The sequence below is a fragment of the Schistocerca piceifrons genome, chromosome 2, assembly GCF_021461385.2.
Source record: "Schistocerca piceifrons isolate TAMUIC-IGC-003096 chromosome 2, iqSchPice1.1, whole genome shotgun sequence".
NCBI lineage: Eukaryota > Metazoa > Arthropoda > Insecta > Orthoptera > Acrididae > Schistocerca > Schistocerca piceifrons.
In genome coordinates this window covers 705,063,172-705,090,182 of record NC_060139.1, presented here as the reverse complement: position 1 = coordinate 705,090,182, position 27,011 = coordinate 705,063,172, and the positions used below count along the sequence as shown (strand labels likewise).

Here is a 27,011-nt window from a genome sequence, read left to right as displayed (position 1 = left end):
AAAGGAAAAAGAGGCATAGCATCATCTTTTTTGCCTGGCTTACAAATTGCAAATATTGAAACTGAAGAACAACTCAAAGAAATTGCCAATACTTCCGAAACTGAAGAACAGCTTGAAGAAACTGTTAACGCTTATAAAAAAATTTGAGCAGTGGTCGTACCAAAAACCATTTTCCAAAGAAAAATATTGAAGAGGGCCTACAACTTACAATGTCTTCACATCAAATTCTGTCTGAAAAACATGAGTTGATTTCTGCAAAAAGAGCGGCCACAAAAGAAAATTTTCTACTGCAAGCAACAAAGATGTTACAAATCTCACAAAAACAACTTCCTTCTTCTCAAATTGGTGATAATGTACGAATACAAGTCCCTGATGTCGAGCGTGGTCGTACAGGTAGCTGAAATGTGTTAGCGGTTGTTGTTGAAATAGAAGACTCTGACTTCTATAAACTGGCAAATAAAAATGGTACCTTCAAGCAGCTTTACACACCTAATTAATAAAAGCCAAATTCCTTTAGCAAAGTGACAAAAATAATTTCATTGTTCTGCACGGTGATTATTGCCTAACTGGCAAAAAGGTGGAAATAAAATAAGAAAACTGAAACTAATAATATATTTTTGCCTTCTGTAATTATCTGAATGTAATATAATGCACTTGATAGCTCCCAGCCACAGAAATATGTTTTATTTTCATTTGATGTGGGAGCCATAAATGAAGAGGAAACAGCAAAATCACTAAACATACACATGGGTCTATCCCTCTGCCCACTGCAACTCGTAAAACTCTGTCGTGCAAGCACGAATCTGGCAGCTAGGGCATGCCAAAAAAATTTTGCTCTTTAGCATCTGGATTCTTGCTGCTACTACCGATACACCTAATAGCCACACTTCAATTAGTTGGGAATGAGAGAAGATGCTGCTCATACACAAATCAACTGCGCATGTGCCTCAGTGCACTGGCAACTGCTCAAATGAACCTAATGTAAACAGTTCTGATGTAACGATCATAGAAACCAGTTTATTGCTGCAAAGTATTGCATAGTCTTCGTCCTAAGGCCTTTGACACATTTTGCTGTTGGCAGACTCTAGTGGGTGCACCGTGTTTTGTTGTTGTAAATGGTGCATTGCCTTTGCAACTTAAGTTTTATTTTGTGTTTTTTTCTCTTGTTTATGTTTTATTGCTGCAGTAATATTCAGCAGTAGTGGGATACAGTAATATCCCTTGTTAGAGTATCAGTTTTTACCAGTCAAAATTACAAAAATTTAACTGAAAACTACAATAATGAAAACTTAAATTCCTATTTCTTTTTTTTTTTCTTTTTTTTTTTTTATTTGCTTTCTCCCGGATGAAAAAATTTCCAGGTTTTTCCCAGCTGTCCTGGGGCATATAAACCCTGTTGCAAACAGAACTTGAATATATGAAGTTACTAGCAGTGGGAAATCCTACGCTACCTTAAAGGGGAGATCGGAACAAAAATATATCAGCTATGCCAGAGAAGCTGGTTGCATCCGACAGAGGGTTAAGTGACTTTTAAATTGAATTGTAAATAATATAATATTGATTCTTCTGATGCACCACTGGACCACATTTTGATCCATATTAAGAGTGTCTCATCCTAGTCTCTAGAAGCTATTCAAGTGTAATAAAGATTATTATATTTTTAATAGCTCAACCTTTTTATGCCTTGTAAGCAAATCACTCACTGAATGACAAACAAAAACTGAATTTCAGTTTAAATGAAAATATTACCCATAGCAACTCTGCTTAACACTATTCCTTTCATCATTAAATACTGTAGTTTGAGAAAGAATAGTTTCATACTTTTTCTAAGTATAAAAGTGGAAATTACCAGGTCACTGTTGGTACAGGATCACCTATAAATACACATGTTAGTTCAGAGTCTTCATTCTTGCACACTGCTACATCTTTGAGTGGAATCTTAATCTTTGGCTTTCGGAATTCATTCACAGCTGAAAAAATTAAGACACAGACAGTTTTAATTTATGTGATTACAAGTTTTATAAACCACATAAAAATAACCTCACTGAAAAATTAAAGGAATTAAAAGCATATTGACCTGTAATCTATTACACAAAGAAGTTTACACGTATATCATAAAGTACTCAAATATTGAATAAAATGCTATCTTAAAATCAAATAGTGGTATGAATTTTAAAATGGGTAACATTCTATAAGCAATATCATTTAACCAGATCATTGTTGTCTGATAAAGAAAAGATTTAGTTCATCTCATAATTGAAATATTCCAAAACTCAATACTTAAGATATAGAATAAACTAAGCCAGGAAGTGGTTGTGACATTATTCATGTATTAAGTAATGTATGGGTAAAGGAAACAACCTGTTGAGCAGCAGAAGCGAGAGGCATACACAAAACTTGCTAGGTTTTGGAATAAATTCCTTGTCATATATATAAAACCATGAACCTACATTGCGCTGGCTGGACACAAAATTCCAGATTTGCTTTTCTGGTTTTATAGGGTGGTGTGGGGCTTGTGTCATTTGGGGTTTGTAGAGGGATGATGGCATAGACTGGGAATGTGAGACAGGACAGAGGAAACGGTTGAGTAGAGACAAACAGATTTCCTCTGCAGTGTCCTCTAACAAGCAATATTACCCCTGATGCTTTTACCACCTCCAAGAACCAACTACAAAGGAGCAGCACCACTCTCCTCCTTCATCATCTAATATCACATTGCACTGAAACAACTGATCTCTATTCTTTGCTAGGGCTTTGAATATCCATCATCATGGTCCGACATAAGGGACATCCTACCCAAAATCCTCCTCATCCCTTTTTAAGTGTTATTCTGATCCCACCACGATAAAATAAGGGAAATCAGAGCTTGTACAGAAAGATATAGTGCTCATTCTTTCCGCGTGCTATACGAGATTGGAATAACAGATAATAATAGAGGTGGTTCAATGAAACCTCTGCCAGGCACTTACATGTAATTTGCAGAGTTTCCATTAGATGTAGATGTAGATGTAGATGTAGAACCCCTTGGCACAGTGATCACATCCCTGTGGAAGATCCAGGTGCAATATCTGTCAAACCCACCCACACAGCACATCCTACTCTAGTCCTGCCACAGGCTTGTACTCACCTGTCAGAAGCAGGGCCACCTGTAAAAGCAGCCATATCATATACCAACTCTGCTGCAATAACTGCACAGCTTTTTATGTCGGTATGGCATCCAACCAGGTGTCCACTAGAATGAATTAGTATCAGCAAACTGTGACTAAGAACAAAGCTGACCACCCAGTGGCACAACATGCACAGGTGAGTACAACATATTTGAGTTCAAGAGGTGCTCCACAACCCAGGCCACCTCAATCCTTCTCTCCAGAGCCAGCTTTTGTGAACTACGCAGATAGGAGTTATCCTTACAACATATCCTTTGCTCCCGTAATCCTCCTGGGCTCAATCTTCATCAACCCACCATCCTCATGCCCTCTACCCCACAGTTTTCCCTTCCTCTGTTCTGTCTGAAGGGGGTCCTTCCAATCCATGCCTCCATGTGACCTTCATTGTGCGCTGTATCTCATCAGCTGCGGTACCTGTGTATCATATGCCTAGCCCATGCAACTGCCAGCCCTCCCTCCTGCATTCCTAGGCAGCAAACCTGCTACCTCCCTCCATGCCACTAACTGTCCATCTCAGCCTCTCTTCCTGTCTCCTGCCTCTTCTCCCTCCCTATCCGAAACAACTTCCGCCCTGATCTAGTCCACCTGCCAAAATGCAATTCTGACATTGTATGTCCAGCTCACACAGTGTAGAGACATATGTGTGTGTGTGTGTGTGTGTGTGTGTGTGTGTGTGTGTGTCTATTTTTGTACTAGTATGTATGTTTTGTACTCTAGCTCGACAAAGAATTTATTCTGAAAGCTAGCAAATTTTCTTTCTCTATAGTGTTTGCCTGTCAACAGCACAATACTTCTGCTACTTGGTGAGTGGTCTCCTCCATTATATCCTTATATATTACCTAATGAAGACATTTAAGGATGAATTGCACAACACTTTGTTCCATGTACCAGGATTATGCAGGTGACTACACATCATCATCATCTTGAAGAGTTTCCAGCCCCAGGCTGTGTCTGTTTGGAACATAAGTCTCACCATCTAGTCCTTTTTCCCACACCATCTAGCTGTGTTCACTCTGGTACAGTTCTTGCCTCCTTTTTTCTACACAATCCTCCAAACTTCTCAGCCATCTACCCCCTGGTCTTCCACTTGGTTGTTTCCTTTGCATCTCCATTTTGTGTATCTTCTTGGGAATCCACTTATTTCTGTACTCTTTAAGTACCCATACCATCTTAGCCTTGATGTTTCTACTCTGCTCTGTCAGTGTCACTCTTTCAGTATTTCCTTTTATCTTTCATCCCTCATCCTATGTTTTCTTGTTACTCCAACCTGCTTCTGTGGAACTACATTTCACATGCCTGTAATTTTCTTACATATCTTTTCTTTATTAACCATGTTTCGGGGGCATAGGTGAATATTGGAATGTACAACTTTTATATATTACTTATTTGTTTGAATTCAGATGCCTCTGTTCCAAACCTAGCTTCTAACATTTCACAGGAGTGCTCCTGCCTGCCTGCCACATTCACTGACTGATGACCATAGATGTTAAGTCCCATAGTGCTCAGAGCCATTTGAACCACATTTACTGATTTCTTTCTCATTTCTTCCATTTCCCTCTGCCACACTTCTCAAGCACTTGATACTTTCCATCTTCTTCAATGGTTCACCTCGAGTCCTTATTCCACTAGTTGGTCTATCTTTCTTTATAGGTGCACTGGATGATTTCACATTTGTTGACATTTAAATTTCGTTCTGTACTGTCTCACAGTTCCTTCCAAAGCATCCACCTGTTCCTGAATCTCCTCCTCCCTATTTTCCAAGATCATCAAGGAGAAGGAGAAGATTATTGTTTAACTTCCCACTGAAAATGAGGTCATTAGAGATGGAGCACAAGCTCGGACTGGGGAAGGAAACTGGCAGTGCCCTTTTAAAGTAAACACCGCAGCATTTACGTGAAGTGATTTAGGGAAATCATGGAAAAATTAAATCACAGTGGCTGGACACAGATTTGAACTATCATCATCCTGAATGCAATTCCAGTGTGCTAACTATTGTGCCTCCTACCTCAGTCCAGATTGTCACCAAGTCATCCACGAATGCTATGCTTTTGTCTTATCTTCCTCAGTTTTATCTGCTGCATTAGTCATCTGCCGCCCAAGACCATAATGAAAAAGAGAGGTGATAATGCACTGCCCAGTTGGAAACCACTTGTTTTTTTGCTTGAACCAACCCATTCTTTCATTTCCCACTTTCCACAGGTCATGCTTCCACAGTACATCTCCTCCACTCTGTTTATTGTCTCTTTTTCCACTCCCTTCTTTTTAGTGCTTTTCAGACCTTTCTTCTACAGACACTATCAAATGCCTTCTCTGTATTGATAATGGCCATCATAAAGTCTTCCACAAATCTGTAGTAGTACTGCAAAGATGAAGTCAACAGTTAACCTCCCATGTCTGAAGCCACACTGTTACTCTCTCAATTTGTTCTTGACCCTTGTACAGATTCTGCTCATCAGGATCTTTTCATATACCTTGGCACAGTATGGTATCAGTGTGATTCCCCTGTAGTTTCTAGAATCCTACCTACTCCCTTTCTTGAATGCAGGGACAATATGTACCCTTCCAATGTTCTGGAGTCTTCTTCTCATTCCACACCACCCTCGTCACAGGATACAGCCACTGTTTCCCACATCCCCTGCTGGCTTTGCCATTTCAACACTTACTTCATCCATACCTGGCACCTTTCCTCCTTTCATCTTGTCCAGTGTCATTTCCATTTCTTTCCATGTCAGGTGCTACCCCCACACCCTCCTGAGATTACTTCTACGTCCTGTAGTCTGTTATCCACATCTCCAAGTCCATTTAGATTTAGCAAATGCTCAAAGTACTCCTTCCACATACCTTGAGGATCTCTTTGTTATTAACCTCATTACCGTTTCTATCCATCAAGTTTGCTCTCACAAACCCCTCCTCTTACTTCTGACCATTCCACATAGCACTTTCTTACTTCCTCTGCTGTTTTCCTCCATCAAACTCTCTAATTTCACCATGGTATCTCCTTCCACTGTTTTTTGCCCCTTGTCCTTCCACATAAAGCTACTGCAGCTTCTACCATAGCATTTTCAAATTGTCCACATTCTTCTTCTCCTTTTTTTTTTTGGTTTATCCTTTGATAACTTTTACCTTGTAATCTCCTAGTATTCTTCTTTGATTTCCTATTCCTTGAGTTTCCATATTCTAATTTTCCTCTACTGGTTTTCTGTTTTCTCCCATTTCTTAGTGGTTCTTGTACTCATCACCAAAGCTTTCTGCACTAGATTCCTGCTGTGCCATGTTACTTTGTGGCTCTCTTTCTTCGAGTAACCTATCACTGAACCATTTTTCTTGAAGAATTCTGGCAGTCTCTTTCCTTCTTCATTTCTACTTCCCCATCCTCCATCTCCCAGTACATTTTCATACCCTTGTCCTTCACTCAGTACTTCTGCATTCAAGGCTACCACTTTTATTATCCTTCGTTCATTTAATTGCTTTTGTAGTTCTTCCTCAAAGTCCTCCATCTCCTGAAACGTACAGCCCAATTTAGGAGCATACACCAGAACCACCTCTATATTTCTTCACATTGTCATTATTCTGACTTCCATCAGCCCATCGCTTATCCTCTGTAGCTCTTCTTTTAGACCATCCCACACAAATTATGGAATTGTTGAATAAATGAAGATGTGATCGGAGGAGTTGGTGGGGAAGGTGTGGGTGAGGGAGAGGGGGAGGAGGGGAAGAGAAAAAGAAAGAGAGAGAGATGGAAAAGTAAGAGAAGATGGTGTCAATGATGAGTGTCATTAACTTTATTTACTTCAGTTGCACTCATAGTTGTGGCCTGTTATATAGCAAGCATATTGCAGTGAAAACAAAGTGCAGTTATCACCTTGGATATCTTCAAATAAAAATCAGTAGTACCAGAATGTACACAAGACAAAATGTACTAATCCATCAAGATAATAAAATGAAAATTATAATCACCAAGTAAAATTAACAAAAGGAATAATGATTATGTAAAAAACAATGCTGACATTACAGCACTTTTATTTACACTGCAATCTAGTATAATGAATGTTACAATTGTTTATATTTCCTGGGGCTATCAGAGATTAATATGACACTATGAACATATTTCACTGACCTAGGTCTCACATTATGTTCGACAAGCTAATAGGTAAGGAATGGCAACAGACTACTTCATTTTTGTGGATGATGATGTGCGACTGTAACAAACAGAGCATGTGCAGGACCTCTTGGAATGAGAGGATATTCGGCAAATGGACTGGCCTGCTAGTTCTCCGAATTAAATCCCATCAAGCATGTGTGAAGTGCATTGGGGAGATGCACTGCAGCATGTCCACATGCACCAATGACCATCCAACAGTTGTCAACTGCACTGGTGGATGGATGGACCACCCTACCACAAGGACACCTTACCAGCCCTGTGGCCAGCTTTGGAGCACATTACAGAGCATGCACTGGCATTTGTAGTGATCACACAGCATATTAACAATGATCTACCACCATTTCTAACGTCCAGAAGACCACGATGAATTGCAGTGACTTCTGCGTAATTATTGTCTTTGAACAAAAGTGTCATTGAGTATTTCTATACTATCTGTAGCATTTCTTCTGTGCATGGTCCAAGTTTCATTGAGCTATGTTGTTTGGTAGTGCCACACCATGCAAAAGTTGATTTCATCCTTAAGTTTTATGTCTCTTTGTGTGTGTGTGTGTGTGTGTGTGTGTGTGTGTGTGTGTGTGTGTGTGTGTGTGTGTGTGTGTGTGCATTTATGTATATGTGTGTGTGTGTGTGTGTGTGTCTGCAGAAGACTATAACGAGAATTCTGAAGCTTGTGACTAGATATGGCAAGTGTTTAAATGAAGGTGGTGATTACGTGGAGAAGTGGAAGAAGCTTTACATATGTAACTGAACTGTTTTTCCAATAAATACACTTTTTTCGCTTTATATAACTAAAAAATCTTTATTTTCTGGATGAACCTCTTATATATGTTTTATACCCCCACATGAACTATGGATATTGCCAAGATGGGGTGGATTGTGTGCCTCAGTGGGACAGTCTGTTTTGTAGGTACAATCATAACAGAGGGATGTCTATGGAGGGTCCAGACAAACATGTCACTCCTGAAAAGCAGTCACAGTCTTTTCAGTAGCTGCAATGGCAACAGTCTGGATGATGGACTGATCTGACCAATGCCAACCTGGCATTGCTGTGCTGGTACTGCAGATGGCTGAAAGCAAGGGAAAACTACAGCCACAGTCTTTCCCAGGGCATGCTGCTCTACGGTAGGTTTGTATGATAAGGGTGTCCTCTTGGGTAAAATATTCTGGGGGTAAAATAGCTCCCTAATTCAGATCTCTGAGCAGGGACTACTCAGCAACATATCATCACCACGAAAAACAAAACTGGCATTCTATGGGTTGGTGCATGTAATGTCACAATCCCTAGTCAGGTAGCAGGGTGAGAAAGTTAAAAAAAAAAAAAAAAAAAAAAAAGGAAATGGATAGATTGGAGTTATATATGGCGAAATAGTTAAGGGGGATGGTAGGAAGAACAGAGCTTCTGGTCAGATGAGTACAGGGTTATCAACAAAAAACGTAATAGGGATAATGCAGAAGTAGGTCTAATAATGAATAAGAAAATAGAAAATCTAGGTAATATGCAATGAACAGCACAGTGAACACATTGTTGGAGCCAAAATACACACGAAGTCAATACTGTAGTGATTCGAGAATTTCTGTGTAAATTCTAGAACCACTCAACCTTCTACCACTTCAAACACGTGAAATTATGGATATGAGTGTGGGATGATAGAATCCTACCTACTACTCATCACTTTTGTGTGTGCAGGTCTAAAATCAATTGCGAGAAGAAAGTAAACGCAGCGGTCGGACGGCACCGACGAGTACCTCGGGCAATCCATAGATGTTTTAGTGAGTAAGGAAGAACCATGGAGTTTATATGCAGCTCTGTGCTTATTGTGTCATTGACTTTTGTTATTAAAACAAGAACAGTTGAAAAAAGGTACTCTTGTAGACTCTTGATGCAACCTTGTTAGAGGAATGACTCATTTTATAATTCATGTTAAGAAAGGTCATGGTATCCAAAGCAACTTTCTTTTAACTGTAACTCAATTTGTTTCTAATATCCGACTGTACAAGATATGTGCAGGAAGTTACATATTCACGTGGAAAGTGAAATTTTTATTGTGTACGGAGATCAAATACATCGTTAGTTGACAAAAAGTAAAGTTTGTATGTCTACTTATTTCATAAGTAGAAAGAGTCTAAAAATTCCCGTACCTAGTGTTATTCGATGGAGAAGCTGGCTATTCAGTAATGAAGAGTGGCTGCAAATTCCAAGTAAATCATCTCGTAAAGAAGTGGAAGGTGGTTTGGAGGAATAAGCCGATATAACCCAGATCCATTCTCACACTTCAAGTCATCAGAACATTAGAATACCCACCACAATGCTACAAGTTTATATGCCAACAAGACATAGATTGCGGAAACAGATTTTGAACTGTAAGATGTTTTCAGGAGCAGATGTGGACTCTGATAATAATTTACTGCTTATTAACTGTAGGTTAAAACTGAAGAAATTGTGAAGATGTAGTAAATTGAGGAGACGAGATCTGGATATGTTGAAAGAATCTGACATTACTGAGAGTTTCAAAGGGAACTTTAGGCACCATTTGGGTGAAAAGTTGAAAGGAAGACACTAAAAGATGAATGGGTCATTTTGAGAGATGAAATAGTGAAGTAAACACAGGGTCAAATATGTAAAAATACAAGAGCTAGTATACATCCTTGGAAATCATAGCATACACTGAATTTAGCTAACAAAAGGAGAAGATATAAAAATGCAACAAATGTAGTAGGAACAATGAAATACAGGAATCTACAAAATTTGATTGACAGAAAGTGCAAAACGGTTAAGCAGTAATGGCTAGACGACAAATGCATGGCTGTAGAAGCATGTATAACGAAGGAAAAGATAGACCACCTATAGGAAAATTAAAGATATCTTTGGAGAAAAGAGAAGCTGCATTACGAATATCTATAGCTCAGATGTAAAGCAATAATAAGCATAGAAGGAAGAGCTGAAAGGTGGAAGGAATATATAGAGGGAATATACAAGGGAAATGAACTTTAAAGTTATATTACAGAAAGAGAAGAATTTGAAAGATCTTGAAGATTTGATTCAAAGTAAGGCCTCTGGAGTACATAAAATTCCCACAGAATTAATGACATCCTTGAGAGATCCAGCCATGACAAAATTATTCCACCTGGTGTGCAAGAAATATGAATGAGTGAGGTATTCTCAGACTTCAACAAGACCGTAACAGAATGTAATAATTCAAATGCCGAAAATGGCAAATTCTGACAGTTGCAAATGTTATCAAACTATCAGTTTAATAAGTCATGGTTGCACAAAATTGAGATGAATTATTTACAGAGGAATGGACAAACTGACAGATGCCTGACCTTGAAGAAGATCAATTCAATTTGGATTTTGAAGAAATGTAGTAACGTGAGACAATACTGGTCCTACAAATTACCTGAGAAGATAGGTTAATGCCAGACAAACTTATATTTATAATATTTGCAGATTTACAGAAAGTTTTGGACAATACTGAATGCATTCACCTTTTGAAATTCTGAAGATAACAGGAATAAAATACAGAGGGCAAAAGTAGTTTACAATTTGTGTAGAAACGATATTGCAGTTACAGAGAGTTGAAAGACATGAAAGGCAATAAGTAGCTGAGCAGGGAGTGAGACCATGTTGCAGCCTATCCATGATGTTATTCAATCTGTATATTAGTAAATGAGAAATTTGAAAAGGGAATTAAAATTAAGGGACAAGAAATAAAAACTTTGTGGTTTGCCAATGGAGTTCTAATTATAATAGCAGCTGACTGGAATTAATAGTGTCCTGAAAGGAGATAATATGATGAACATCAAAAAAAGTAAAACAAGGGTTAATGGAAAGTAGTCAAATTCAATTAGGTGTCACTGTGGGAATGGGATTAGGAAATGAGACACTAAAAGTAGTTGACAAGCTTTTTATTTGGATGGTAAAATAAATTTTTGGAGAAAAAACCAAGGTGGCTGTTCAAAAACTGAATCTTGAGGCTCATCAAATATCCTATCTTCTTAAACTCGGAGTAAAATGGAAATAAATAGAGTCCTTTCTGTTGTCCAAGGACTTAGCAACAAAGTCTTTGAACAGTATTCAAGGGTCTCTCTCATTTACAGTCATTTTTGATTCAGAGTTGGATTTGAACAAGGACAGATGAGGAAACATCTTACATGAATACTCGGAACTTTCTTCATCTGTAGGTATGGTATTCTCAAACTGTTTCATTGGACCCAATTTAATATGTAGAAGTGGTAACATAATTTTTTTCTGATTCACAAGGTTTCTGGGAAAAAAGAAGAAAATTCAAAGATATTATCATAATATTTATGATGTATACTAACCAGTGAACCACTGCTGCCAAAATTTCAACTTTGTATTATTATTCATTGAAATAATGTATAAAACATGTTGCTGTGCTTTTCAGTCTGATGACTGATTTGATGCAGCACTCCATGCTAGTCAATGCTGCGCCAGCCCCTTCATCTCCATATCAGTACAGCAACTAACATCCATTTGATTCTGATACTATGTTCACCCCTTGGTCTCACTCTATAGTTTTTAGTCCCCCACTCCCATCACCCGCTTCCCTCAAATACCAATTGTATCCTATCAACTGATCTCTACTTTTTGTCAAATTTTGCCATAAATTCTCTTTCTTCCCACTTCCATACAGCACCTCCTTATTAGTTATGTGATTTACCAATTTAATCTTGAGCATTCTTCCAAATAGAGAGGATATAAAATGTAGACTTGCACTTGAAAGAAGAGCATTTCTGAACAACTGGAATTTATAAAGACTAAGCATAAATTTAAAAGTTACGAAGTCTTTTCTGAAGGTATTTATCTGGAGTGTGACATTGTTTGGAAGTGAAATGTGGACAACAAGCAGTTCAGACAAGGAGAAACAAGAAGTCTTTGCAATGTGGTACTATAGAAGAATGCTCAGTGGCACAATTTGACCAAAAGTAGAGATTGGTTGATAGGATACAGTTGGTATTGGAGGTAAGTGGGGGATGGAGGTTGTGGGCTACAAATTATGGAGTGAGACCAAGGGATGAACACAGTAAGCAGATACAAATGGATGTAGGTTGCAGTACTTATACGGAGATTAAGGGGCTGGTGCAGCATAGACTAGCATGGAGTGCAGCATCAAATCAGTCTTCAGACTGAAAAGCACAACAGCATTTTATATATAATATTTCGATCAATAATAATACAAAGTTGAAATTTTGGCAGCAGTGGTTCACTGGTTAGTATGCGTCATAAATATTATGACAAGATCTGTGAATTTTATTCTTTTTTCCCAAAAACCTTGTGAAACAGAAAAAATTATATTACTGCTTTTACATAGAAAATTGGGTCAGTGAAACAGTTTGAAAACACCTTACCTAAAGATGAAGAAAGTTCCAAGTATCGCTGTAAGATGTTTTCTCTTCTGTCCTTGTTCAAATCCAACTCTGAATCAAAAATGACTGTAAATGAGAGAGACCCTTGAATACTGTTCAAAGACTTTGTTGCTAAGTCCTTGGGCAGCTAAAAGGACTCAATTTTATTTCCATTTTACCCAAGATGCTGGAAAAGTTAAAGAAGATAGGATGCTTGATGAGCCACAAGATTCAATTTTTGAGCAACCACCTTCGCTTTTTTCCAAAAATTTGGTGCTGTCAGTGAAGAACACAGTAAATACAGGGTGTTTCAAAATGAATATACCAGTTTCATCACTTTGTAGCATTTGTTATATTCAACTTACAACTATAAATTGTACATCAAATGAAAGAGCAACTCAAACAGTTTTGTTTGTATATCTTCACAGAAAGGGAAGAGTATGGAATAACCAAGAGTAACTGAAGAACACATTGAACGAGTGAGAGTCTTTGACGCGGAGACACAACACACCTCTTCGGAAGGCTACTCATGAATTAGCAATTCCAGTGAGTCTGTGTGGGAACTTTTAATGAGATGTTTAAACTACATCATTACCATTTTCAGTTCTTACAAGTTCTAAAGCCTACAGATTATAGCTTACATGACAACTTTTCAAACGAAATGTTGCTGCATGATGATGAAGATCTTCTGGATTGTGTCGTCTTCAGTGATGAATCGACACTTCACCAAACTTGAGTTAGAGAAACATACACAATGTGTGCAACTGGATGAATTGCTAATTGACGACTAGCCTTCCAAAGGGGTTTCTTGAGTCCCCACATCAAAGACTCTCACTCGTTCAACACGTTCTTCAGTTACTCTTGGTTATTCCATATTCTTTCCTTTGTGCAAAGATATACAAACAAAACTGTTTGAGTTGCTCTTTCATTTGATGTACAATTTATAGTTGTAAGATGAATATAATAAATGCTACAAAGTGGTGAAACACCTTGTACTTTCATCAAGACATGAAACTGATGAAAATATCATGTTAGGGCTGTTTGAATACTGATATGGCTGGAAAGTAGCATTGGTATCCTCATAGATATGAACAACAAGCAATTACTTGGATAAAAAGCTACATAAGATGATCTAACGATATGAGTGAAAGGAATTAAAAGCCAATTGGCACATAAAGCTTATGTAAAAGGAGGTGTTTTCATGTTTATACTTCAATAAAATCTTTGTTTATACCAAAATAATTAAATTACCTTTCATTTCAATTACATTTGCAGTGTTACTTTTCTACTTCATAGTGAAATCAAATTGAGCCAAAACTGTACATAATAGAAGAACAACTGAATTCAGATATGGATTCAGTGTTCAGAAATCACAAGATTAAGCTATTACTGAACAAAAAATATTCAAAAATAATATTTGATTGGCCTGCATAATTTAGTTACACAGTTGCAGTATGTGCTGTACCTTCAGAAATGCAATTAGAGATTATTACATAATTACACTCTGCTGATATACCACAGTGGAACAATCTCGTTATTGTGGTATTGTGGCATACACGTAGAAGAGTTTAACAAAGTATGTAGAAACATGGTCAAGCTCATGTTTCAGTTAACTTTTAGTTCTGAACAACTTTTTCTGTCAAGAAAAGCATAATAACCATAAAATGGTCCCAGCTTCATAATCATACAATGGAGACCATCTAGAGTTTTGTGGCAACTTGGAATATAACACAAAATAGTTCATCACTTGCAAATAATAAAAATTTTATGTTCTACAAATGCAATAAATGTTAGTATTTTTTACCTGTATCAAATGTTTCTTTCAAACACATTCTTTTAAAATCAACTATGCTTAGTCATAGCCTGCTCACTAGTGCTGTTAGTGCAAGCACATTATTACCTGACTGCATGTGCACCTGACATGGATAACTTTGTTCGTGATACGATTGACATAATTCTGAATCAATGTCAGTCCACACATATTTTGTGAAGTCCAGTTAATCTCACTGCTCTTCTTTCAGGTTCCCCTGTTGCATTCTCTAACATAATAATAATAATAATAATAATAATAATAATAATAATAATAATAATAATAATAATAATTCTGTGTGGCCAAATCTTTCAACTGGACATTACTTTGGCAACTAGTGTGCGCTGAACCTACCACAGTAATCTTACTGGGGAAAGAGGACCTATAGTTCAATGTGGGATCCAAACTAAATGTTGTCCCTGGCATATCTACATTTCATTGAAAAGTGAATGCTATGTTAAATGCAGACTGAAAAATTGTGTGTTCTTCCTGGGATTCATCAACACAACCTTTTGATTTCCTGGCACACACTTTACCAGCAGAGAGTCAGGCTCAACTAAGGTTCTAGAACATAATGAAACACTTGTTTTACAAGTGAACACTGATCTGGATCTGTAACTCACGTTTCAAGCTGAGCTTCGCTTCTTGTGTTTTCTCTCCGAGCCTGTTCGTAACCTTCACTTTATAAACACCTGCATCACTTGTCTGTGCATCCTTTAACTCTAATTTGTATGTGTCTCCATCTTCAGAAATGGTTATTCTGTTTGATGACTTTAATTCTTCCCCATCTTTGTACCTGTGATAAAATCAGACAATTGTTTTTGAATAAAAATACTCTAAATATGAATTCTTTTGTAAATTACACAGAAATTGTACAGCCTGTGCCAGCCATATAGAAGAGGGAAGTGCTATTACTGTAGCTTAGTGCTACAACTCATCAGTTTATATATAGAGAAAATATATTGAAAGAAAACGAAGGGTAGAAATAAATTTTATAAATGTGTCACCTTATAATAGGACCTTAAATCATCCATCACAAACAACAATTATATTTATTAAATGATTAGTTGTTGCAGAATATTAGCATCTAACTCTAGAACTTGAAAACAGATGTACTTTAAATGTGGCTGTCAACCGCTCAACACATCCCCTATGTGACAAGCTGCTATTCCGTCCCAGACTTTCCTTCATACATGTCAAAACATTGAGAGAAGTGTAGCAAGTCCCGAACCTCTGACACACACACACACACACACACACACACACACACACACACACACACAGAGAGAGAGAGAGAGAGAGAGAGAGAGAGAGAGAGAGAGAGAGAGAGAGAGAGAGAGAGTGAGAGAGAGAGAAAGGGGGGAGGGGGAGGAAGCAGGGTTGGGAGGTGAGAGAAACAGAAGAAAAATTTAATATAATGAAACAAAATATTTGTGCATGTGTATTGCAAACATAGTATGGATGTGTCACTGTTGGTGTTGGTGTGTGTGTGTGTGTGTGTGTGTGTGTGTGTGTGTGTGTGTGTGTATGTGTGTGTTTGTTTGTTTGTTTGTTTTAATTATGAGTAAATACATTATTTGTAGACAAGATACTATCAATAATTTGCAAAGAAACTGAGCAACTCACCATTTCACATCTGGTTTCGGAATTCCACTTGCCTTTACTTCAAACACAGTTCCAAGTGACTCATATATTTCTCTGTCTTCCAAATTTGACGAATTTATCTCTGGTGGAGCTATAAGGAATAGTACAATTGCTATAGGAATTACTTAAAAAAACTGTAAAATATGGTAACTAACAATCAAAATTAGCCAAAAAATTAGTGACAATATATAACTGGATATGACTTATATTCAAATTATGTATTGTGTAATTTTGTAAAAAGAAGTACATAGCTTTGGGACACTTTAGCACAATTTTTTCATTCTGTATTTCATAATGCACATTGTAGGTCAGATGTCTATGTTTCATAAATCAAAGACATTTAATACAGAAATTAGCTTAGAAATAAAAAATGTTTCTGACTGTTTTCCACAAAAATATATAATGAAACCTGATGAGATTTTGTATACCATATATTAACATATTGCTCATGGTTCACACTTAGCATTTTTCAACAGTGCTTGTCTTTATTATTTTCAAACATGTGTTCATGTAACTCTAACAAAAGATGTATTCCTAAGTATTTGCAATTTTCTCCTTTTGTAGTTTTCACCTTATAAAGGAAGAAGACATACAAATGTGGAACCAGATGACTGTGAATAGTATTTTATTATCTCAGATTTGTGTTATGTGCTGAATGTCTCACACAAGGATTGATTTGCTGTTCAAGGGCAAAAGAGTGGCTTTAATATGAGCTGATGTTTCACCTCACTGTTTAAAACACAAAGCAATACTTCTCAAAGTTTTCTAGATAATGTGTAAGGAGTTCCTGATAATTTCCAGATGAGCCACCATTATTTATAATACTGTCCATTTGGAAACAATAATTCAATGAGTACTAGATAAAAATATATATTAGCCATACAGCAAGGAAATCTCCACGTTGAATTAATGATCAACAATATCACATACTGGTAACTCTGGTGGTGATTTTTGTGTAGAACCTACAAAGTCTGGTCTGTTTGCCCATTTGTATCCTGCATGCCTGTAATCTGAAAAATATAACACAAATAATATGTTACAGCACGCATGAGAAGAGAGAGGGAGAAATGGACGAACCCTGAAACTTCTACGTAACAGCCATTCAGAACTGTAAAACAATATTTATATTTTTACGTACTACTTTCAGGAAATATAAAGACAGCCAGTTAAAAAGTCTCTCCTTCTTAATTTCAATGCATAGTATGGTCATTAGATTCTCTAAATAACACCCATTACAAACACTATAGGGGTACTTCCTACAGTTTTCACCAGATACACCTTTCTACCTAGGTGACTGTCCTAAGATAAATCACCTTTCAACCCCTGTGCCCCAAGATCTAAAAATTAACAGTCCTTCAGATTGCAGTAGATTTTCATCACACACACAATTGCTTCTCATTTTGCAAATTTCTTTTAATATGTTGTCTCAATTCTGAAAATTACCCAGACAGTTTGGAAACTTACCAATGACAGAAACATATTACATGGGAGATACAATTATCTTGAATTTACTGCTCATCAATAATGGAATGTTAGTAACAAGCATTCAGGCAATATTGAACTGATTGTTTCTAACTGAACCTTGTTTGTTTCTGTACCCTAAATTTTCAGATATTAATAGCTGGCGATAATGCAATATAATTAACTTCAAATACAACATAAAACTGGTTGAAATTTCCTGTTTCTTTTGATACCAATCATTTTACAGAAACTTACATTATCACTTTTCATTGTATGATTCAGATTTTCTTATGCTTATGTTGTTAATATTAAATGAAAGTCACGACCACTTGATTCTAGGCACTTCCCACAATCATTACCTTGCAGCCAGTTTCTCACAAAAGAATTAATTGCACTTTGTTGAAATGGCATGTATCTGATTTCAGATTTATAATCCCAGATCATATGTTACTGATTACTATATGAAACAATACGATTCCATTAAATTTTTATTTTGGTAATTTTTGTGGTAATTATTTTTAGCACTTTCATCTTCATGTCAATGTTGTTCAATTGGTAATTATACATATGATTTGTGGCATTCTATGGGAGGCTCTCATTTCTATTACAATACACATATACATACAGAAAACATTTTTTACAGTTTACATCAACTGTATTTAGAATATATAATGAATAACAGAGTTATCATCATTATGACACATGGCTCCCTGAATGCTCTGACAATGACCTAATGAGTCATTATGTTAAAAAAAAAAAAAGTCCCAGAGCTGAAGATGATCAGTTATGTGTCAGTCACGACTAGGCTGACATATAATGTGTGCCACATGTGCTACATCAGCACATTTGTTTGAGATAATTTTTTAGTGGCAACACAGATTTCAGATATCTTAATTTTCAGCCACTGTCCGTGTCATCATAGTTTTGATCTAGCACAGAGGTCAGAAAGATAAGTGTATCACTTTTCAACTCTTCATGCTTACATTTATAAGAAGCTGTATTGCTTGCCAAATAAGTTTTAGGAACCTCACAACTTATTGGAAATAAGCACACATGACCTCTTTGATGATGTTCATGCACAGAAGGTTCAGTAAAATGGATAGTGTTACCCATTTCTCACATGAGATAAAATCATTTCATTTAGGCAATATAGAGAGTTGTTTAAGTTGGGAGGAATGGTCTGTCACACAAATTTGAAGTACATAACAAGCATAATGATTATAGATGAGAGAGAGCCTATGTCCCAACTACCCTTGGCACACAAACAATATCAAAAATAAAAATGAAGTAGAGGTGTTGGTGATCAAAATACATCCTTCCAAAAGTACATCTGGGCTGTGTTACATATTATATAAAATGGAATAGAGCATAACAGAATAGAATAGAATATTGGAGTTCAGAAGTAGCTGAAATCACTAAAACTCCAACATGGGAACATTGGAGTTCAGCAGTAGCTGAAATCACTAAAACTAAACATGGGACCTTAGTCCCAATGAAATTCTATTTACTTTTGTATAGCAACTATAATAGATTTAGTTCCACTGTAGACTCTTAATTTACTGAAGATCCCTTGAGCAGGTAAATAAATAAATAAAAAAGGAATTAGAATTGTTTCACAGAGCAGACATCCTATAACACTCATATCTGGTTGTAACAAAAATCCTATAGCATAATCCAATTTTAAACATACCTAATAGCTTACCTGGTACAACATGTCTTCCATGGAAATTTTAAGAATAAATGGCCTACTTAGAACAAAATGAGTTCCTTGGACATTTTAAACATAACAGTCTATTTAGAACAAAAGTACTACCTAGAAAACCAGTATTCTGAGTGCCATGGATAAAGATAACTAAATTCTATCAGTTATTTCTAGACCTTCAATTTTGATCCACTACCATAATAATGTATAGCAAAAAGTTTGTAATTGAGTGAAAACTTTCTTGGCAGTCAAAAAGGGCTATGTAATTCTCACTGGAGAGTCACAGGCTGAGACAAAAGTTTTAATTGCTACACCCTGGGAAGGAGTATAAGCACCACTATCACTCATCTGGTATACTATTTACTTGAGAGATAGTATTATCTGTATTTTCAGAATTTTTGCCAATGATCCAGTTATCAATATTAACAAATAATATCTCATAAAACTTTCATAAATATCCAATTATATATATATATATATATAATGCTGCCTGGTGCAAAGACTAGCATTTAGTCTCCACAGAGAGAAATGTGAAGTAGTACACTTAATGAAACGTAAAAGTTTGGCACTCTTTGACAACAGGCTTAATGACTCATAACTAGCTCTAGTCTCATCAAAAATAATTGGGAATCACAATCTGTAAACACATGAATTGGAAGTCACATAGGCTCAACTGTACAGAAAGCAAATAGCAAGCTTCAACTTATTGGTAGGGCAGTGGGAAATTGGAGAGTCTCTACAGAAGAGATTGCGTACAAAAAAATCTGTATGCTCCATACTTGGCTGCTGCAAGTGTTTGAGACACATATCATGTCAGACTAACAGGGGGTATGGAGTGTACACAAAGAATGTCAGTGTAAAATGATAATATGTTTCTTTGACTGGTGAGAGAGAGTTCACATGAAATTTTGAAAAATTTTAAATGCCAGATGCTTAAAGGATGACACTTCCTCTGAAGATCTGCTACAAAAATTAAAAGATCTGGTTCCTGTTCAGCAGACTTGTAGGTAAACCAAATAGCAGGCAGAGAGTTATTGGTATGGTATTCAGAAACTACTGTTTTGTCTACAAGACTGCTTGCAAAACATCTGTAAAGTTCTTATTGGAATTATTGCACTTGTTTGTTGGGCTCATATTAGATCTGATTACCACACTGATTGCCACGAGGCATCCAGCGGTTACAGCAGAGCTTCACACTTGATGCTGTGTACCTTCTGGTGGTTACATGCTCTGCTCTATTTATTGAAATAGGTACTGCAATACCATGCATTAATTTTTTTTGAATTAGCTAAGCCTGTGAACAGGAAATCAGGTAAAAAACCTTGTTCAACAATTTTAATTTTGTTTTTTGCACATTACTTTCAACAGAGTTCTTATTACTAATTTTTACAAAATTTCAGCAATGTACTACATTCATATAAAGTAATTGTTAATTTATATTATGGAATAAACAGTGAGACTTTCTTTACCATACATCAGGTATAAGGAAATAAGAGTGAATTGAATGGTCAGACTTCTTTGACTGATAAGAGGGCAAATTAGAAATGCACTCTAAGAAAGACCCTGCACACCTTGTGGAAAAACTACCTGGACACAACCAGGAACTGGACATTAAGGCAGACACTACACATAAATTCACTAGAGAATATGAAGGTACTAATGAGTCTGATAGGATTGTTGGCCAGTACTTAGCTTTAGGAGGCTAAATAAATAGTACTGCTGATAGACACATATAAAAGTGACACACCATCTAGCTTTCAGAAAACGTAGTTGCTTCGTTGGGGAGGAGAAATGCCTCCATGTTCACCTTCGTCTACCATCACTCTCACAACATACAAGTATCCCTCTGAGCAAACTGCCCTTCCTTTTTTCCCCTCTCTCTTCCTTGATGAAGGAATGATTATTTCTGAGACACAAGGCAGTGTGCCCCTTTTACCTTTACATGCATCCATTGGCAGTACTACGTATCTTGCCTCCTGAAAGTAGTACTGGGAAACAATTCTGTCTCTTAATTAATCTGTTTTCTTTATTGAATTTGTCTTTGATTCAACAGGCTCTCTTCTTTCATATTTAAACAAATGGCTCTTTTTTCTTGTTGTTCTTTCATCTTTATAGGTTATTTGTTCTTTCAAGTCTCTCTTCTCTCCTTGTTCTTTCTCTACATGGGGAACTGCCCTCATATTAATTTGCTACGCATTTATACTCTTTGCTACATTCCACCATATTCCTCATCCCTATTCTATTTGCCTTATACCTCCACATTTCTATTCCCTCATTCCAATTAATACAAAGATGTGGCCATACATGCACAGATTTGTGTTAAAATTCTTGCCGCTGAAAATAACAGTATTTCGAAAGGCAGAGAATATTAACAGCTCCAAATTTTAGGTACAGATTTACCATTCACCACTTCATTTTAATGAAAGCCGCAATCTATCTTCTAGAGCATTGCTCTTCAAGTTATACATATTTTGAAATGAAACAAGTAAAATTTACGGTAAGGAGCTGACATGGCACTGTCGAGGCATCCCATTCACTGGCCAAAATTTTATGTTATAACTATTAAGTGATCCACTTTTATTGCAATAATATACATTTCTTACAGCTTTAGAATTATGATTATTAAACATGAGGTCTAATTATGTTCCATGGTGTTTAAAGTAAAATTTACTTCTGCTCCCTTTTGCACTATAGATTACCAAATTACAGGCTACTAAAGTTAACATAAACTGATTAAAATTAAATTTCTAAACAATATTGACAGAACTTACCATGTATCATACCTGCTTCCAGAAAATATGCTTGTCTCCATCACTGAACAGTCAATAAAAATGAAAGGCAAACTGTTAGAACATGCACTCCAAATACATGAGTCTGTTAGTATCAAGCATTCAAGGAAATTAAATGATGTCAAAAAAACATTCACTACACATTATGATACACAATTTCATTCTTTTGCATTTTTGGATGGGAACATTACAAACACAAAAAATTCATGGTAGTGATATATTAAAAATTGATGATTCATTTCAAAATAAAAACTACAGGAAAAATACAAACACAAAAAATAGACTTTTCTTTCATTATGGATGGAAAACAAATTAGCTTCTGATTTTAAGTGAAATATCCTATTTGTTTCATAAAGAATGGCAAACATATATTTTACCAGATCTTTTGATAGGTCAGACCTGAAGCATTATTATTAATGGCATTAAAAAGTCCATTTTTGATTACTTCAGTGCTCTATTGCAATATAAGTACTGCATGAATACATTTAAAAACGAAAAAACCGCTGCAAAACAGCTCTTGTTCTCCTGAAGTATTCCCTTTATTAGTAGAAATGAAGTGTAACATCACCCCATACACCAAAAAACTGAAACTGCAGAAAACTAAAAAGAGAAATATAGACATTAAAATCTGTTTGTTTAAAACAATAGAGATAATATTTATTTCACACAGAAAAAATAAAAACTACTAAACCCTTACAAATATATGTGTTAAATAATGCTGGTTAAATGTATAAATGAAATAAAAGCACAGCATAAAAAGCAAAATAATAATAATAATAATAATAAAATAGCACTTGCATTATTAGATCTTTACTAATTTTCTAACATGTCTAATAATTCTGAGAACATGTTAGTGGATAGCACAGCTGGTAAATAAAACAGAATTATATTCACGAGTAACTCACTTTACAACTATTAATCAGTTATTTCAAATATTTTAAAGTATCTGAAGCAGGAAATATACTTGTATAAGAGTAAATTTAGAAGAGTATAATTAGACCACAAATCACATACAGCTCTTATATTATCTGATTCCAGCCTCTTCAAAGTCAGACTACTTGGATGCCGTATTTAAACATATCAGTAGTTTTTGTATCAACTTACACATTTTGAAATATATGAGACAATACTTTATAATTAATCACCTTTTATAAATCAATCAGTAAATTAAAACCCGTACAGATTTCCTAGTAGTGCAATGTTAAAAAAATAGACCTGTTTCATTACATGAAAACATAACATCTAATTATAAATGTAAAAAATAGATGTCTTCTGCATGTTAGTATCAATCTACCAAACACATGAGATTTTTTTATCGTTTTCACTAGAGTTTCAAATCCTATTGATAACAAGTGTATTAAGAAGGAATTTGTAGCTCAGTTTCAGTAAGGATCAGGGAGTGAAGTGCTTCTAGTTTCGTTGAAGAGCTCAACTAATTATTTGTTTACTTGAAAAAAGAGACAGCATTGGTCGTATATTTTTTACTATTGCAAAATCGATTTTCTGTCATTGAGTGACCATCTTCAGTGCTATATTGTTAAGTTTAGTGACAACAGTGCATCCCAATTTAAGTTATACAATATAGCACTGAAGATGGTCACTCAGTGACAGAAAATCGATTTTGCAATAGTAAAAAATATACGACCAATGCTGTCTCTTTTTTCAAGTATACCTGTTACCTGGTCGTAGTGCACAAGACAACATGGAGTCGCCAATTAATAAATTATTTGTTTATATGACTGGAGCAAAGATATAAATCTTGATCTTTAACATATATCATCTTAATGTTTTAAGGACTCTATTAACTGATTTAGAAGTTTTCAGGAATGAACTATCAAACCTGAAATAATTCTTTCTCCGGAAGAAGCTGTTCCCTTGTTTGAGACAGATTTTCTGTTTACTTTTGCATTCTGTGTATTCTGCCTCACTTCCCTTCTGTACAAATTTAACTTGAAATATATAAGTACACTTTAGTTTTCTGGAACACAGTGCTAATAATTCATCAGCGTTCAAAATCTTTGTTTTTTTTTTAATTAGTTGCAAAAAATGGTGACTGTAAATTTGAAAACATAGAAGGGAACATGCATTTTCTTGTAGCTCCCAGTAGTATGATATATTTTCATAAATGGTTGTGATTCACATTTAAATTATGATTTTACAGACACAGATCATCGGAAGATATGACTTTAATGTTTTGCACATTTGCAATGGTGGTTTTCAAATCACCATACCTTTTCATTCTTGTAGTTTTTACAAGAAAAAAAAACGTTTTAAACAGAAACTATAAATGAAACAACACACATCCTATGCAAGTTTAAGGAAGGATTCTATGTTATGATGGTAGTACAGATGAGAATTTTTGTGCTTTGGAAAACTGCATCATATGCATTGTATGGGACAGAGAAGCAGAGCTTATTACAGCATTACTCAAGAGAAACTGATATAAATTAGTCTACTCCAGAAACTTGAAGCTACTGATCTTATTACATAAAACACTTACTTATTTAAATAGGTATCAACTTTTCATTATGACAGATCTCCTTTTTTAAGGCTATAGTGAAGGACTACACAACAGCATTAAATTAAGAATCCACACGGAAACTAACTGAAGACTCTACAGAGGGAGCTAACAGACAAACTGACAAAAAGTGTGAGAAATTCTTAGAAAGAAGTAATGCAGATATAAAGTAAAAACATAAACAATGAAGTGAATTTGCCATTTCTTGCTTTTAATGGTTATGGGAGAAAGAAATGAATTACTGTTGTTGTTGTTATGGACTTCAGTCTGATGAAAGGTTTGATGCACCTCTCCCCAATGATTTATCTATTTTAAGTCTTTCCATATATGCATGGAAACTGCAGTCTATATCCATTAGAACTGGCTTACCATATTTAAATGTTGGTCTCTGTCCACAATTTTTATCCCTTGCACTTCTCTCCATTGCCACATTAACTGTTCCTTGATGCCTATCAACCTTTTAGTCAAGCTGTTCCACAACATTTTTTATTTCTCTTAATTTTTGCAGTAATTCTTCACTTCTTATCTGATTTGCATATCAAATCTTCAGCATTCTTCAGTAACATCACATTACAAAAACTTCTATTCCAGTGCTCCTTGTGTTGTTTGTCAAACACATCTCACTTCCATTTAATGCTAACTCTCCACACAAATACTTTCAAATACTTTTTGTTGGCACAGAGTGGGAAGTATGATATTCTTTAAAATGTTTTAATTGACAGCAACACTCATTTTGCCATCCCTACCCTCTCATTTTACAACACTCCCAGCTAAATACTACTTGCTGGGGATCAAGCCCAAACATGACCATTTGAGTGACACATCATTACTGTGACTCATTTCTCCATAAAACTGCCTTTAATTTCTCTGTTGACTTATGATGGTATTGCTTGCATCACTATGAATCACAAAACATATTTGAATCTGTGACCAATGACTTCTGGGCAGCAAGATGATTCAGAATGTCAAGCTCTAACACCCATTAATGATTCATTGCGACTGATCTCTGTACATGAACAGCAATAGATTTTCTCTCTCTCTCTCTACTTTTCCAATAGTTGCCAAGGATATTGGACAATTAATTTCTACTGTATATAACAGAGTATGACACTTCTTAGGTTACTCAGAGAGATGATTTGATTTAGTTTTTCCATGACACTTCCAACTGTGAGGGGTCCACATCTCTCCTCTTGACTTCACAAAACATCACTAACAGTGGAGTGAAGCACATGTATCTGCTATGGAATCTCTGTGACAGAATACTGAACTCATAAAAGTCAAGCCCTGTTGCAACTAAGTCAATAATATGAATTATTTCTGCACTAAGATATGTCTATGAAGATGACACATTGTGCCTGTGCTTACACAACCTCGGCTAAGAAGCCTGACATCACAATGGGTACAGCCAGTGGCTTGTCTTGAGGCTTTTGATATCATAGTACACTATATATTACTTTATATACATTACCATATGAGAGAGAAGTATGGAGAAAGTAGTGCAATTCACTGTGGTGAGACTGTCAAATGAATTTCCACCTAATAATAAATAAAAATCAGCCAAAGACACTCATTTGTATACACTCAATGTAACCTCATGACTCTGTAGCAAGACAGTAAAACAATCCAAATAATAAGCAGTCCAGTGAATTATCCAATCAGTATGTCTTGCAGACTACATCAACCTCCCCAAAATTCTGCCAGTTTTGATATGCACGTCAATTTCTTGCTAAAAATGTAACAGGCCTCTGCCTTCCTATCATCAACATATATTTATGAAAACAGTTATTTTTCAAGTATAAACATACATCATTGATATTTTGATGCTAGCCAATGATGAATATTTAAATATATTAATTATTAACATGGTGATGGGTACCAGTTCAGATGGTAGATCACATGCAATCAGCTGTCACTGTTGTAAATACTTCCAAGCCAATTACATAAGTTTGAATATCACTATAAGGCATACGAGTTGAAATTAATGTCTGTTATTAAAATAATAATAATAAAAAAAATGATAACTGAATTTAGATGGCTTTCAAAGCAGAAAAAAAAGAAATCAAGAAGAAAGAAAAATCAACATGGAGATAAGGTGAAGGAGTTTTGGTAAAACAGGAAGCATGGAAAAAAAAAAAAAAAGAAAAAAAAAAGAAAAAAAAGATGATGTACTGAAGTTATGTGGTCCGAGCTGTCAATATTAAGATACAATAATAATAATAATAATGATAATAATAATGAGAGATGCTTCCACTAAACCTGTGTCAGACAGTTAAAACAGAAACCACAAACAATGCCCACTTTCAGTGATACACTCCAACCCAGCATTACATGTGTCTTGTGTATTATATGACCTCTACTTTCACTTTCCTTTGGTCTAATTGTGCAAATGAA

General features: G+C 35.7%; 1 protein-coding gene across 3 annotated transcripts in view; it reads right to left on the bottom strand.

Moving 5' to 3' along the window:
• The window catches only part of LOC124774939 (obscurin), a 694,794-nt gene that overhangs the window by 300,376 nt on the left and 367,407 nt on the right, over positions 1 to 27,011 (bottom strand). For all 3 annotated transcript variants that reach the window (XM_047249630.1, XM_047249632.1, XM_047249631.1), the window contains 3 exons: positions 16,133 to 16,241; positions 15,130 to 15,302; positions 1,850 to 1,970 (listed from right to left, as the gene is read on the bottom strand). In XM_047249630.1, coding sequence (XP_047105586.1) covers positions 1,850 to 1,970; positions 15,130 to 15,302; positions 16,133 to 16,241 — 403 coding nt within the window. The remainder of the gene's footprint in view (positions 1 to 1,849; positions 1,971 to 15,129; positions 15,303 to 16,132; positions 16,242 to 27,011) is intronic.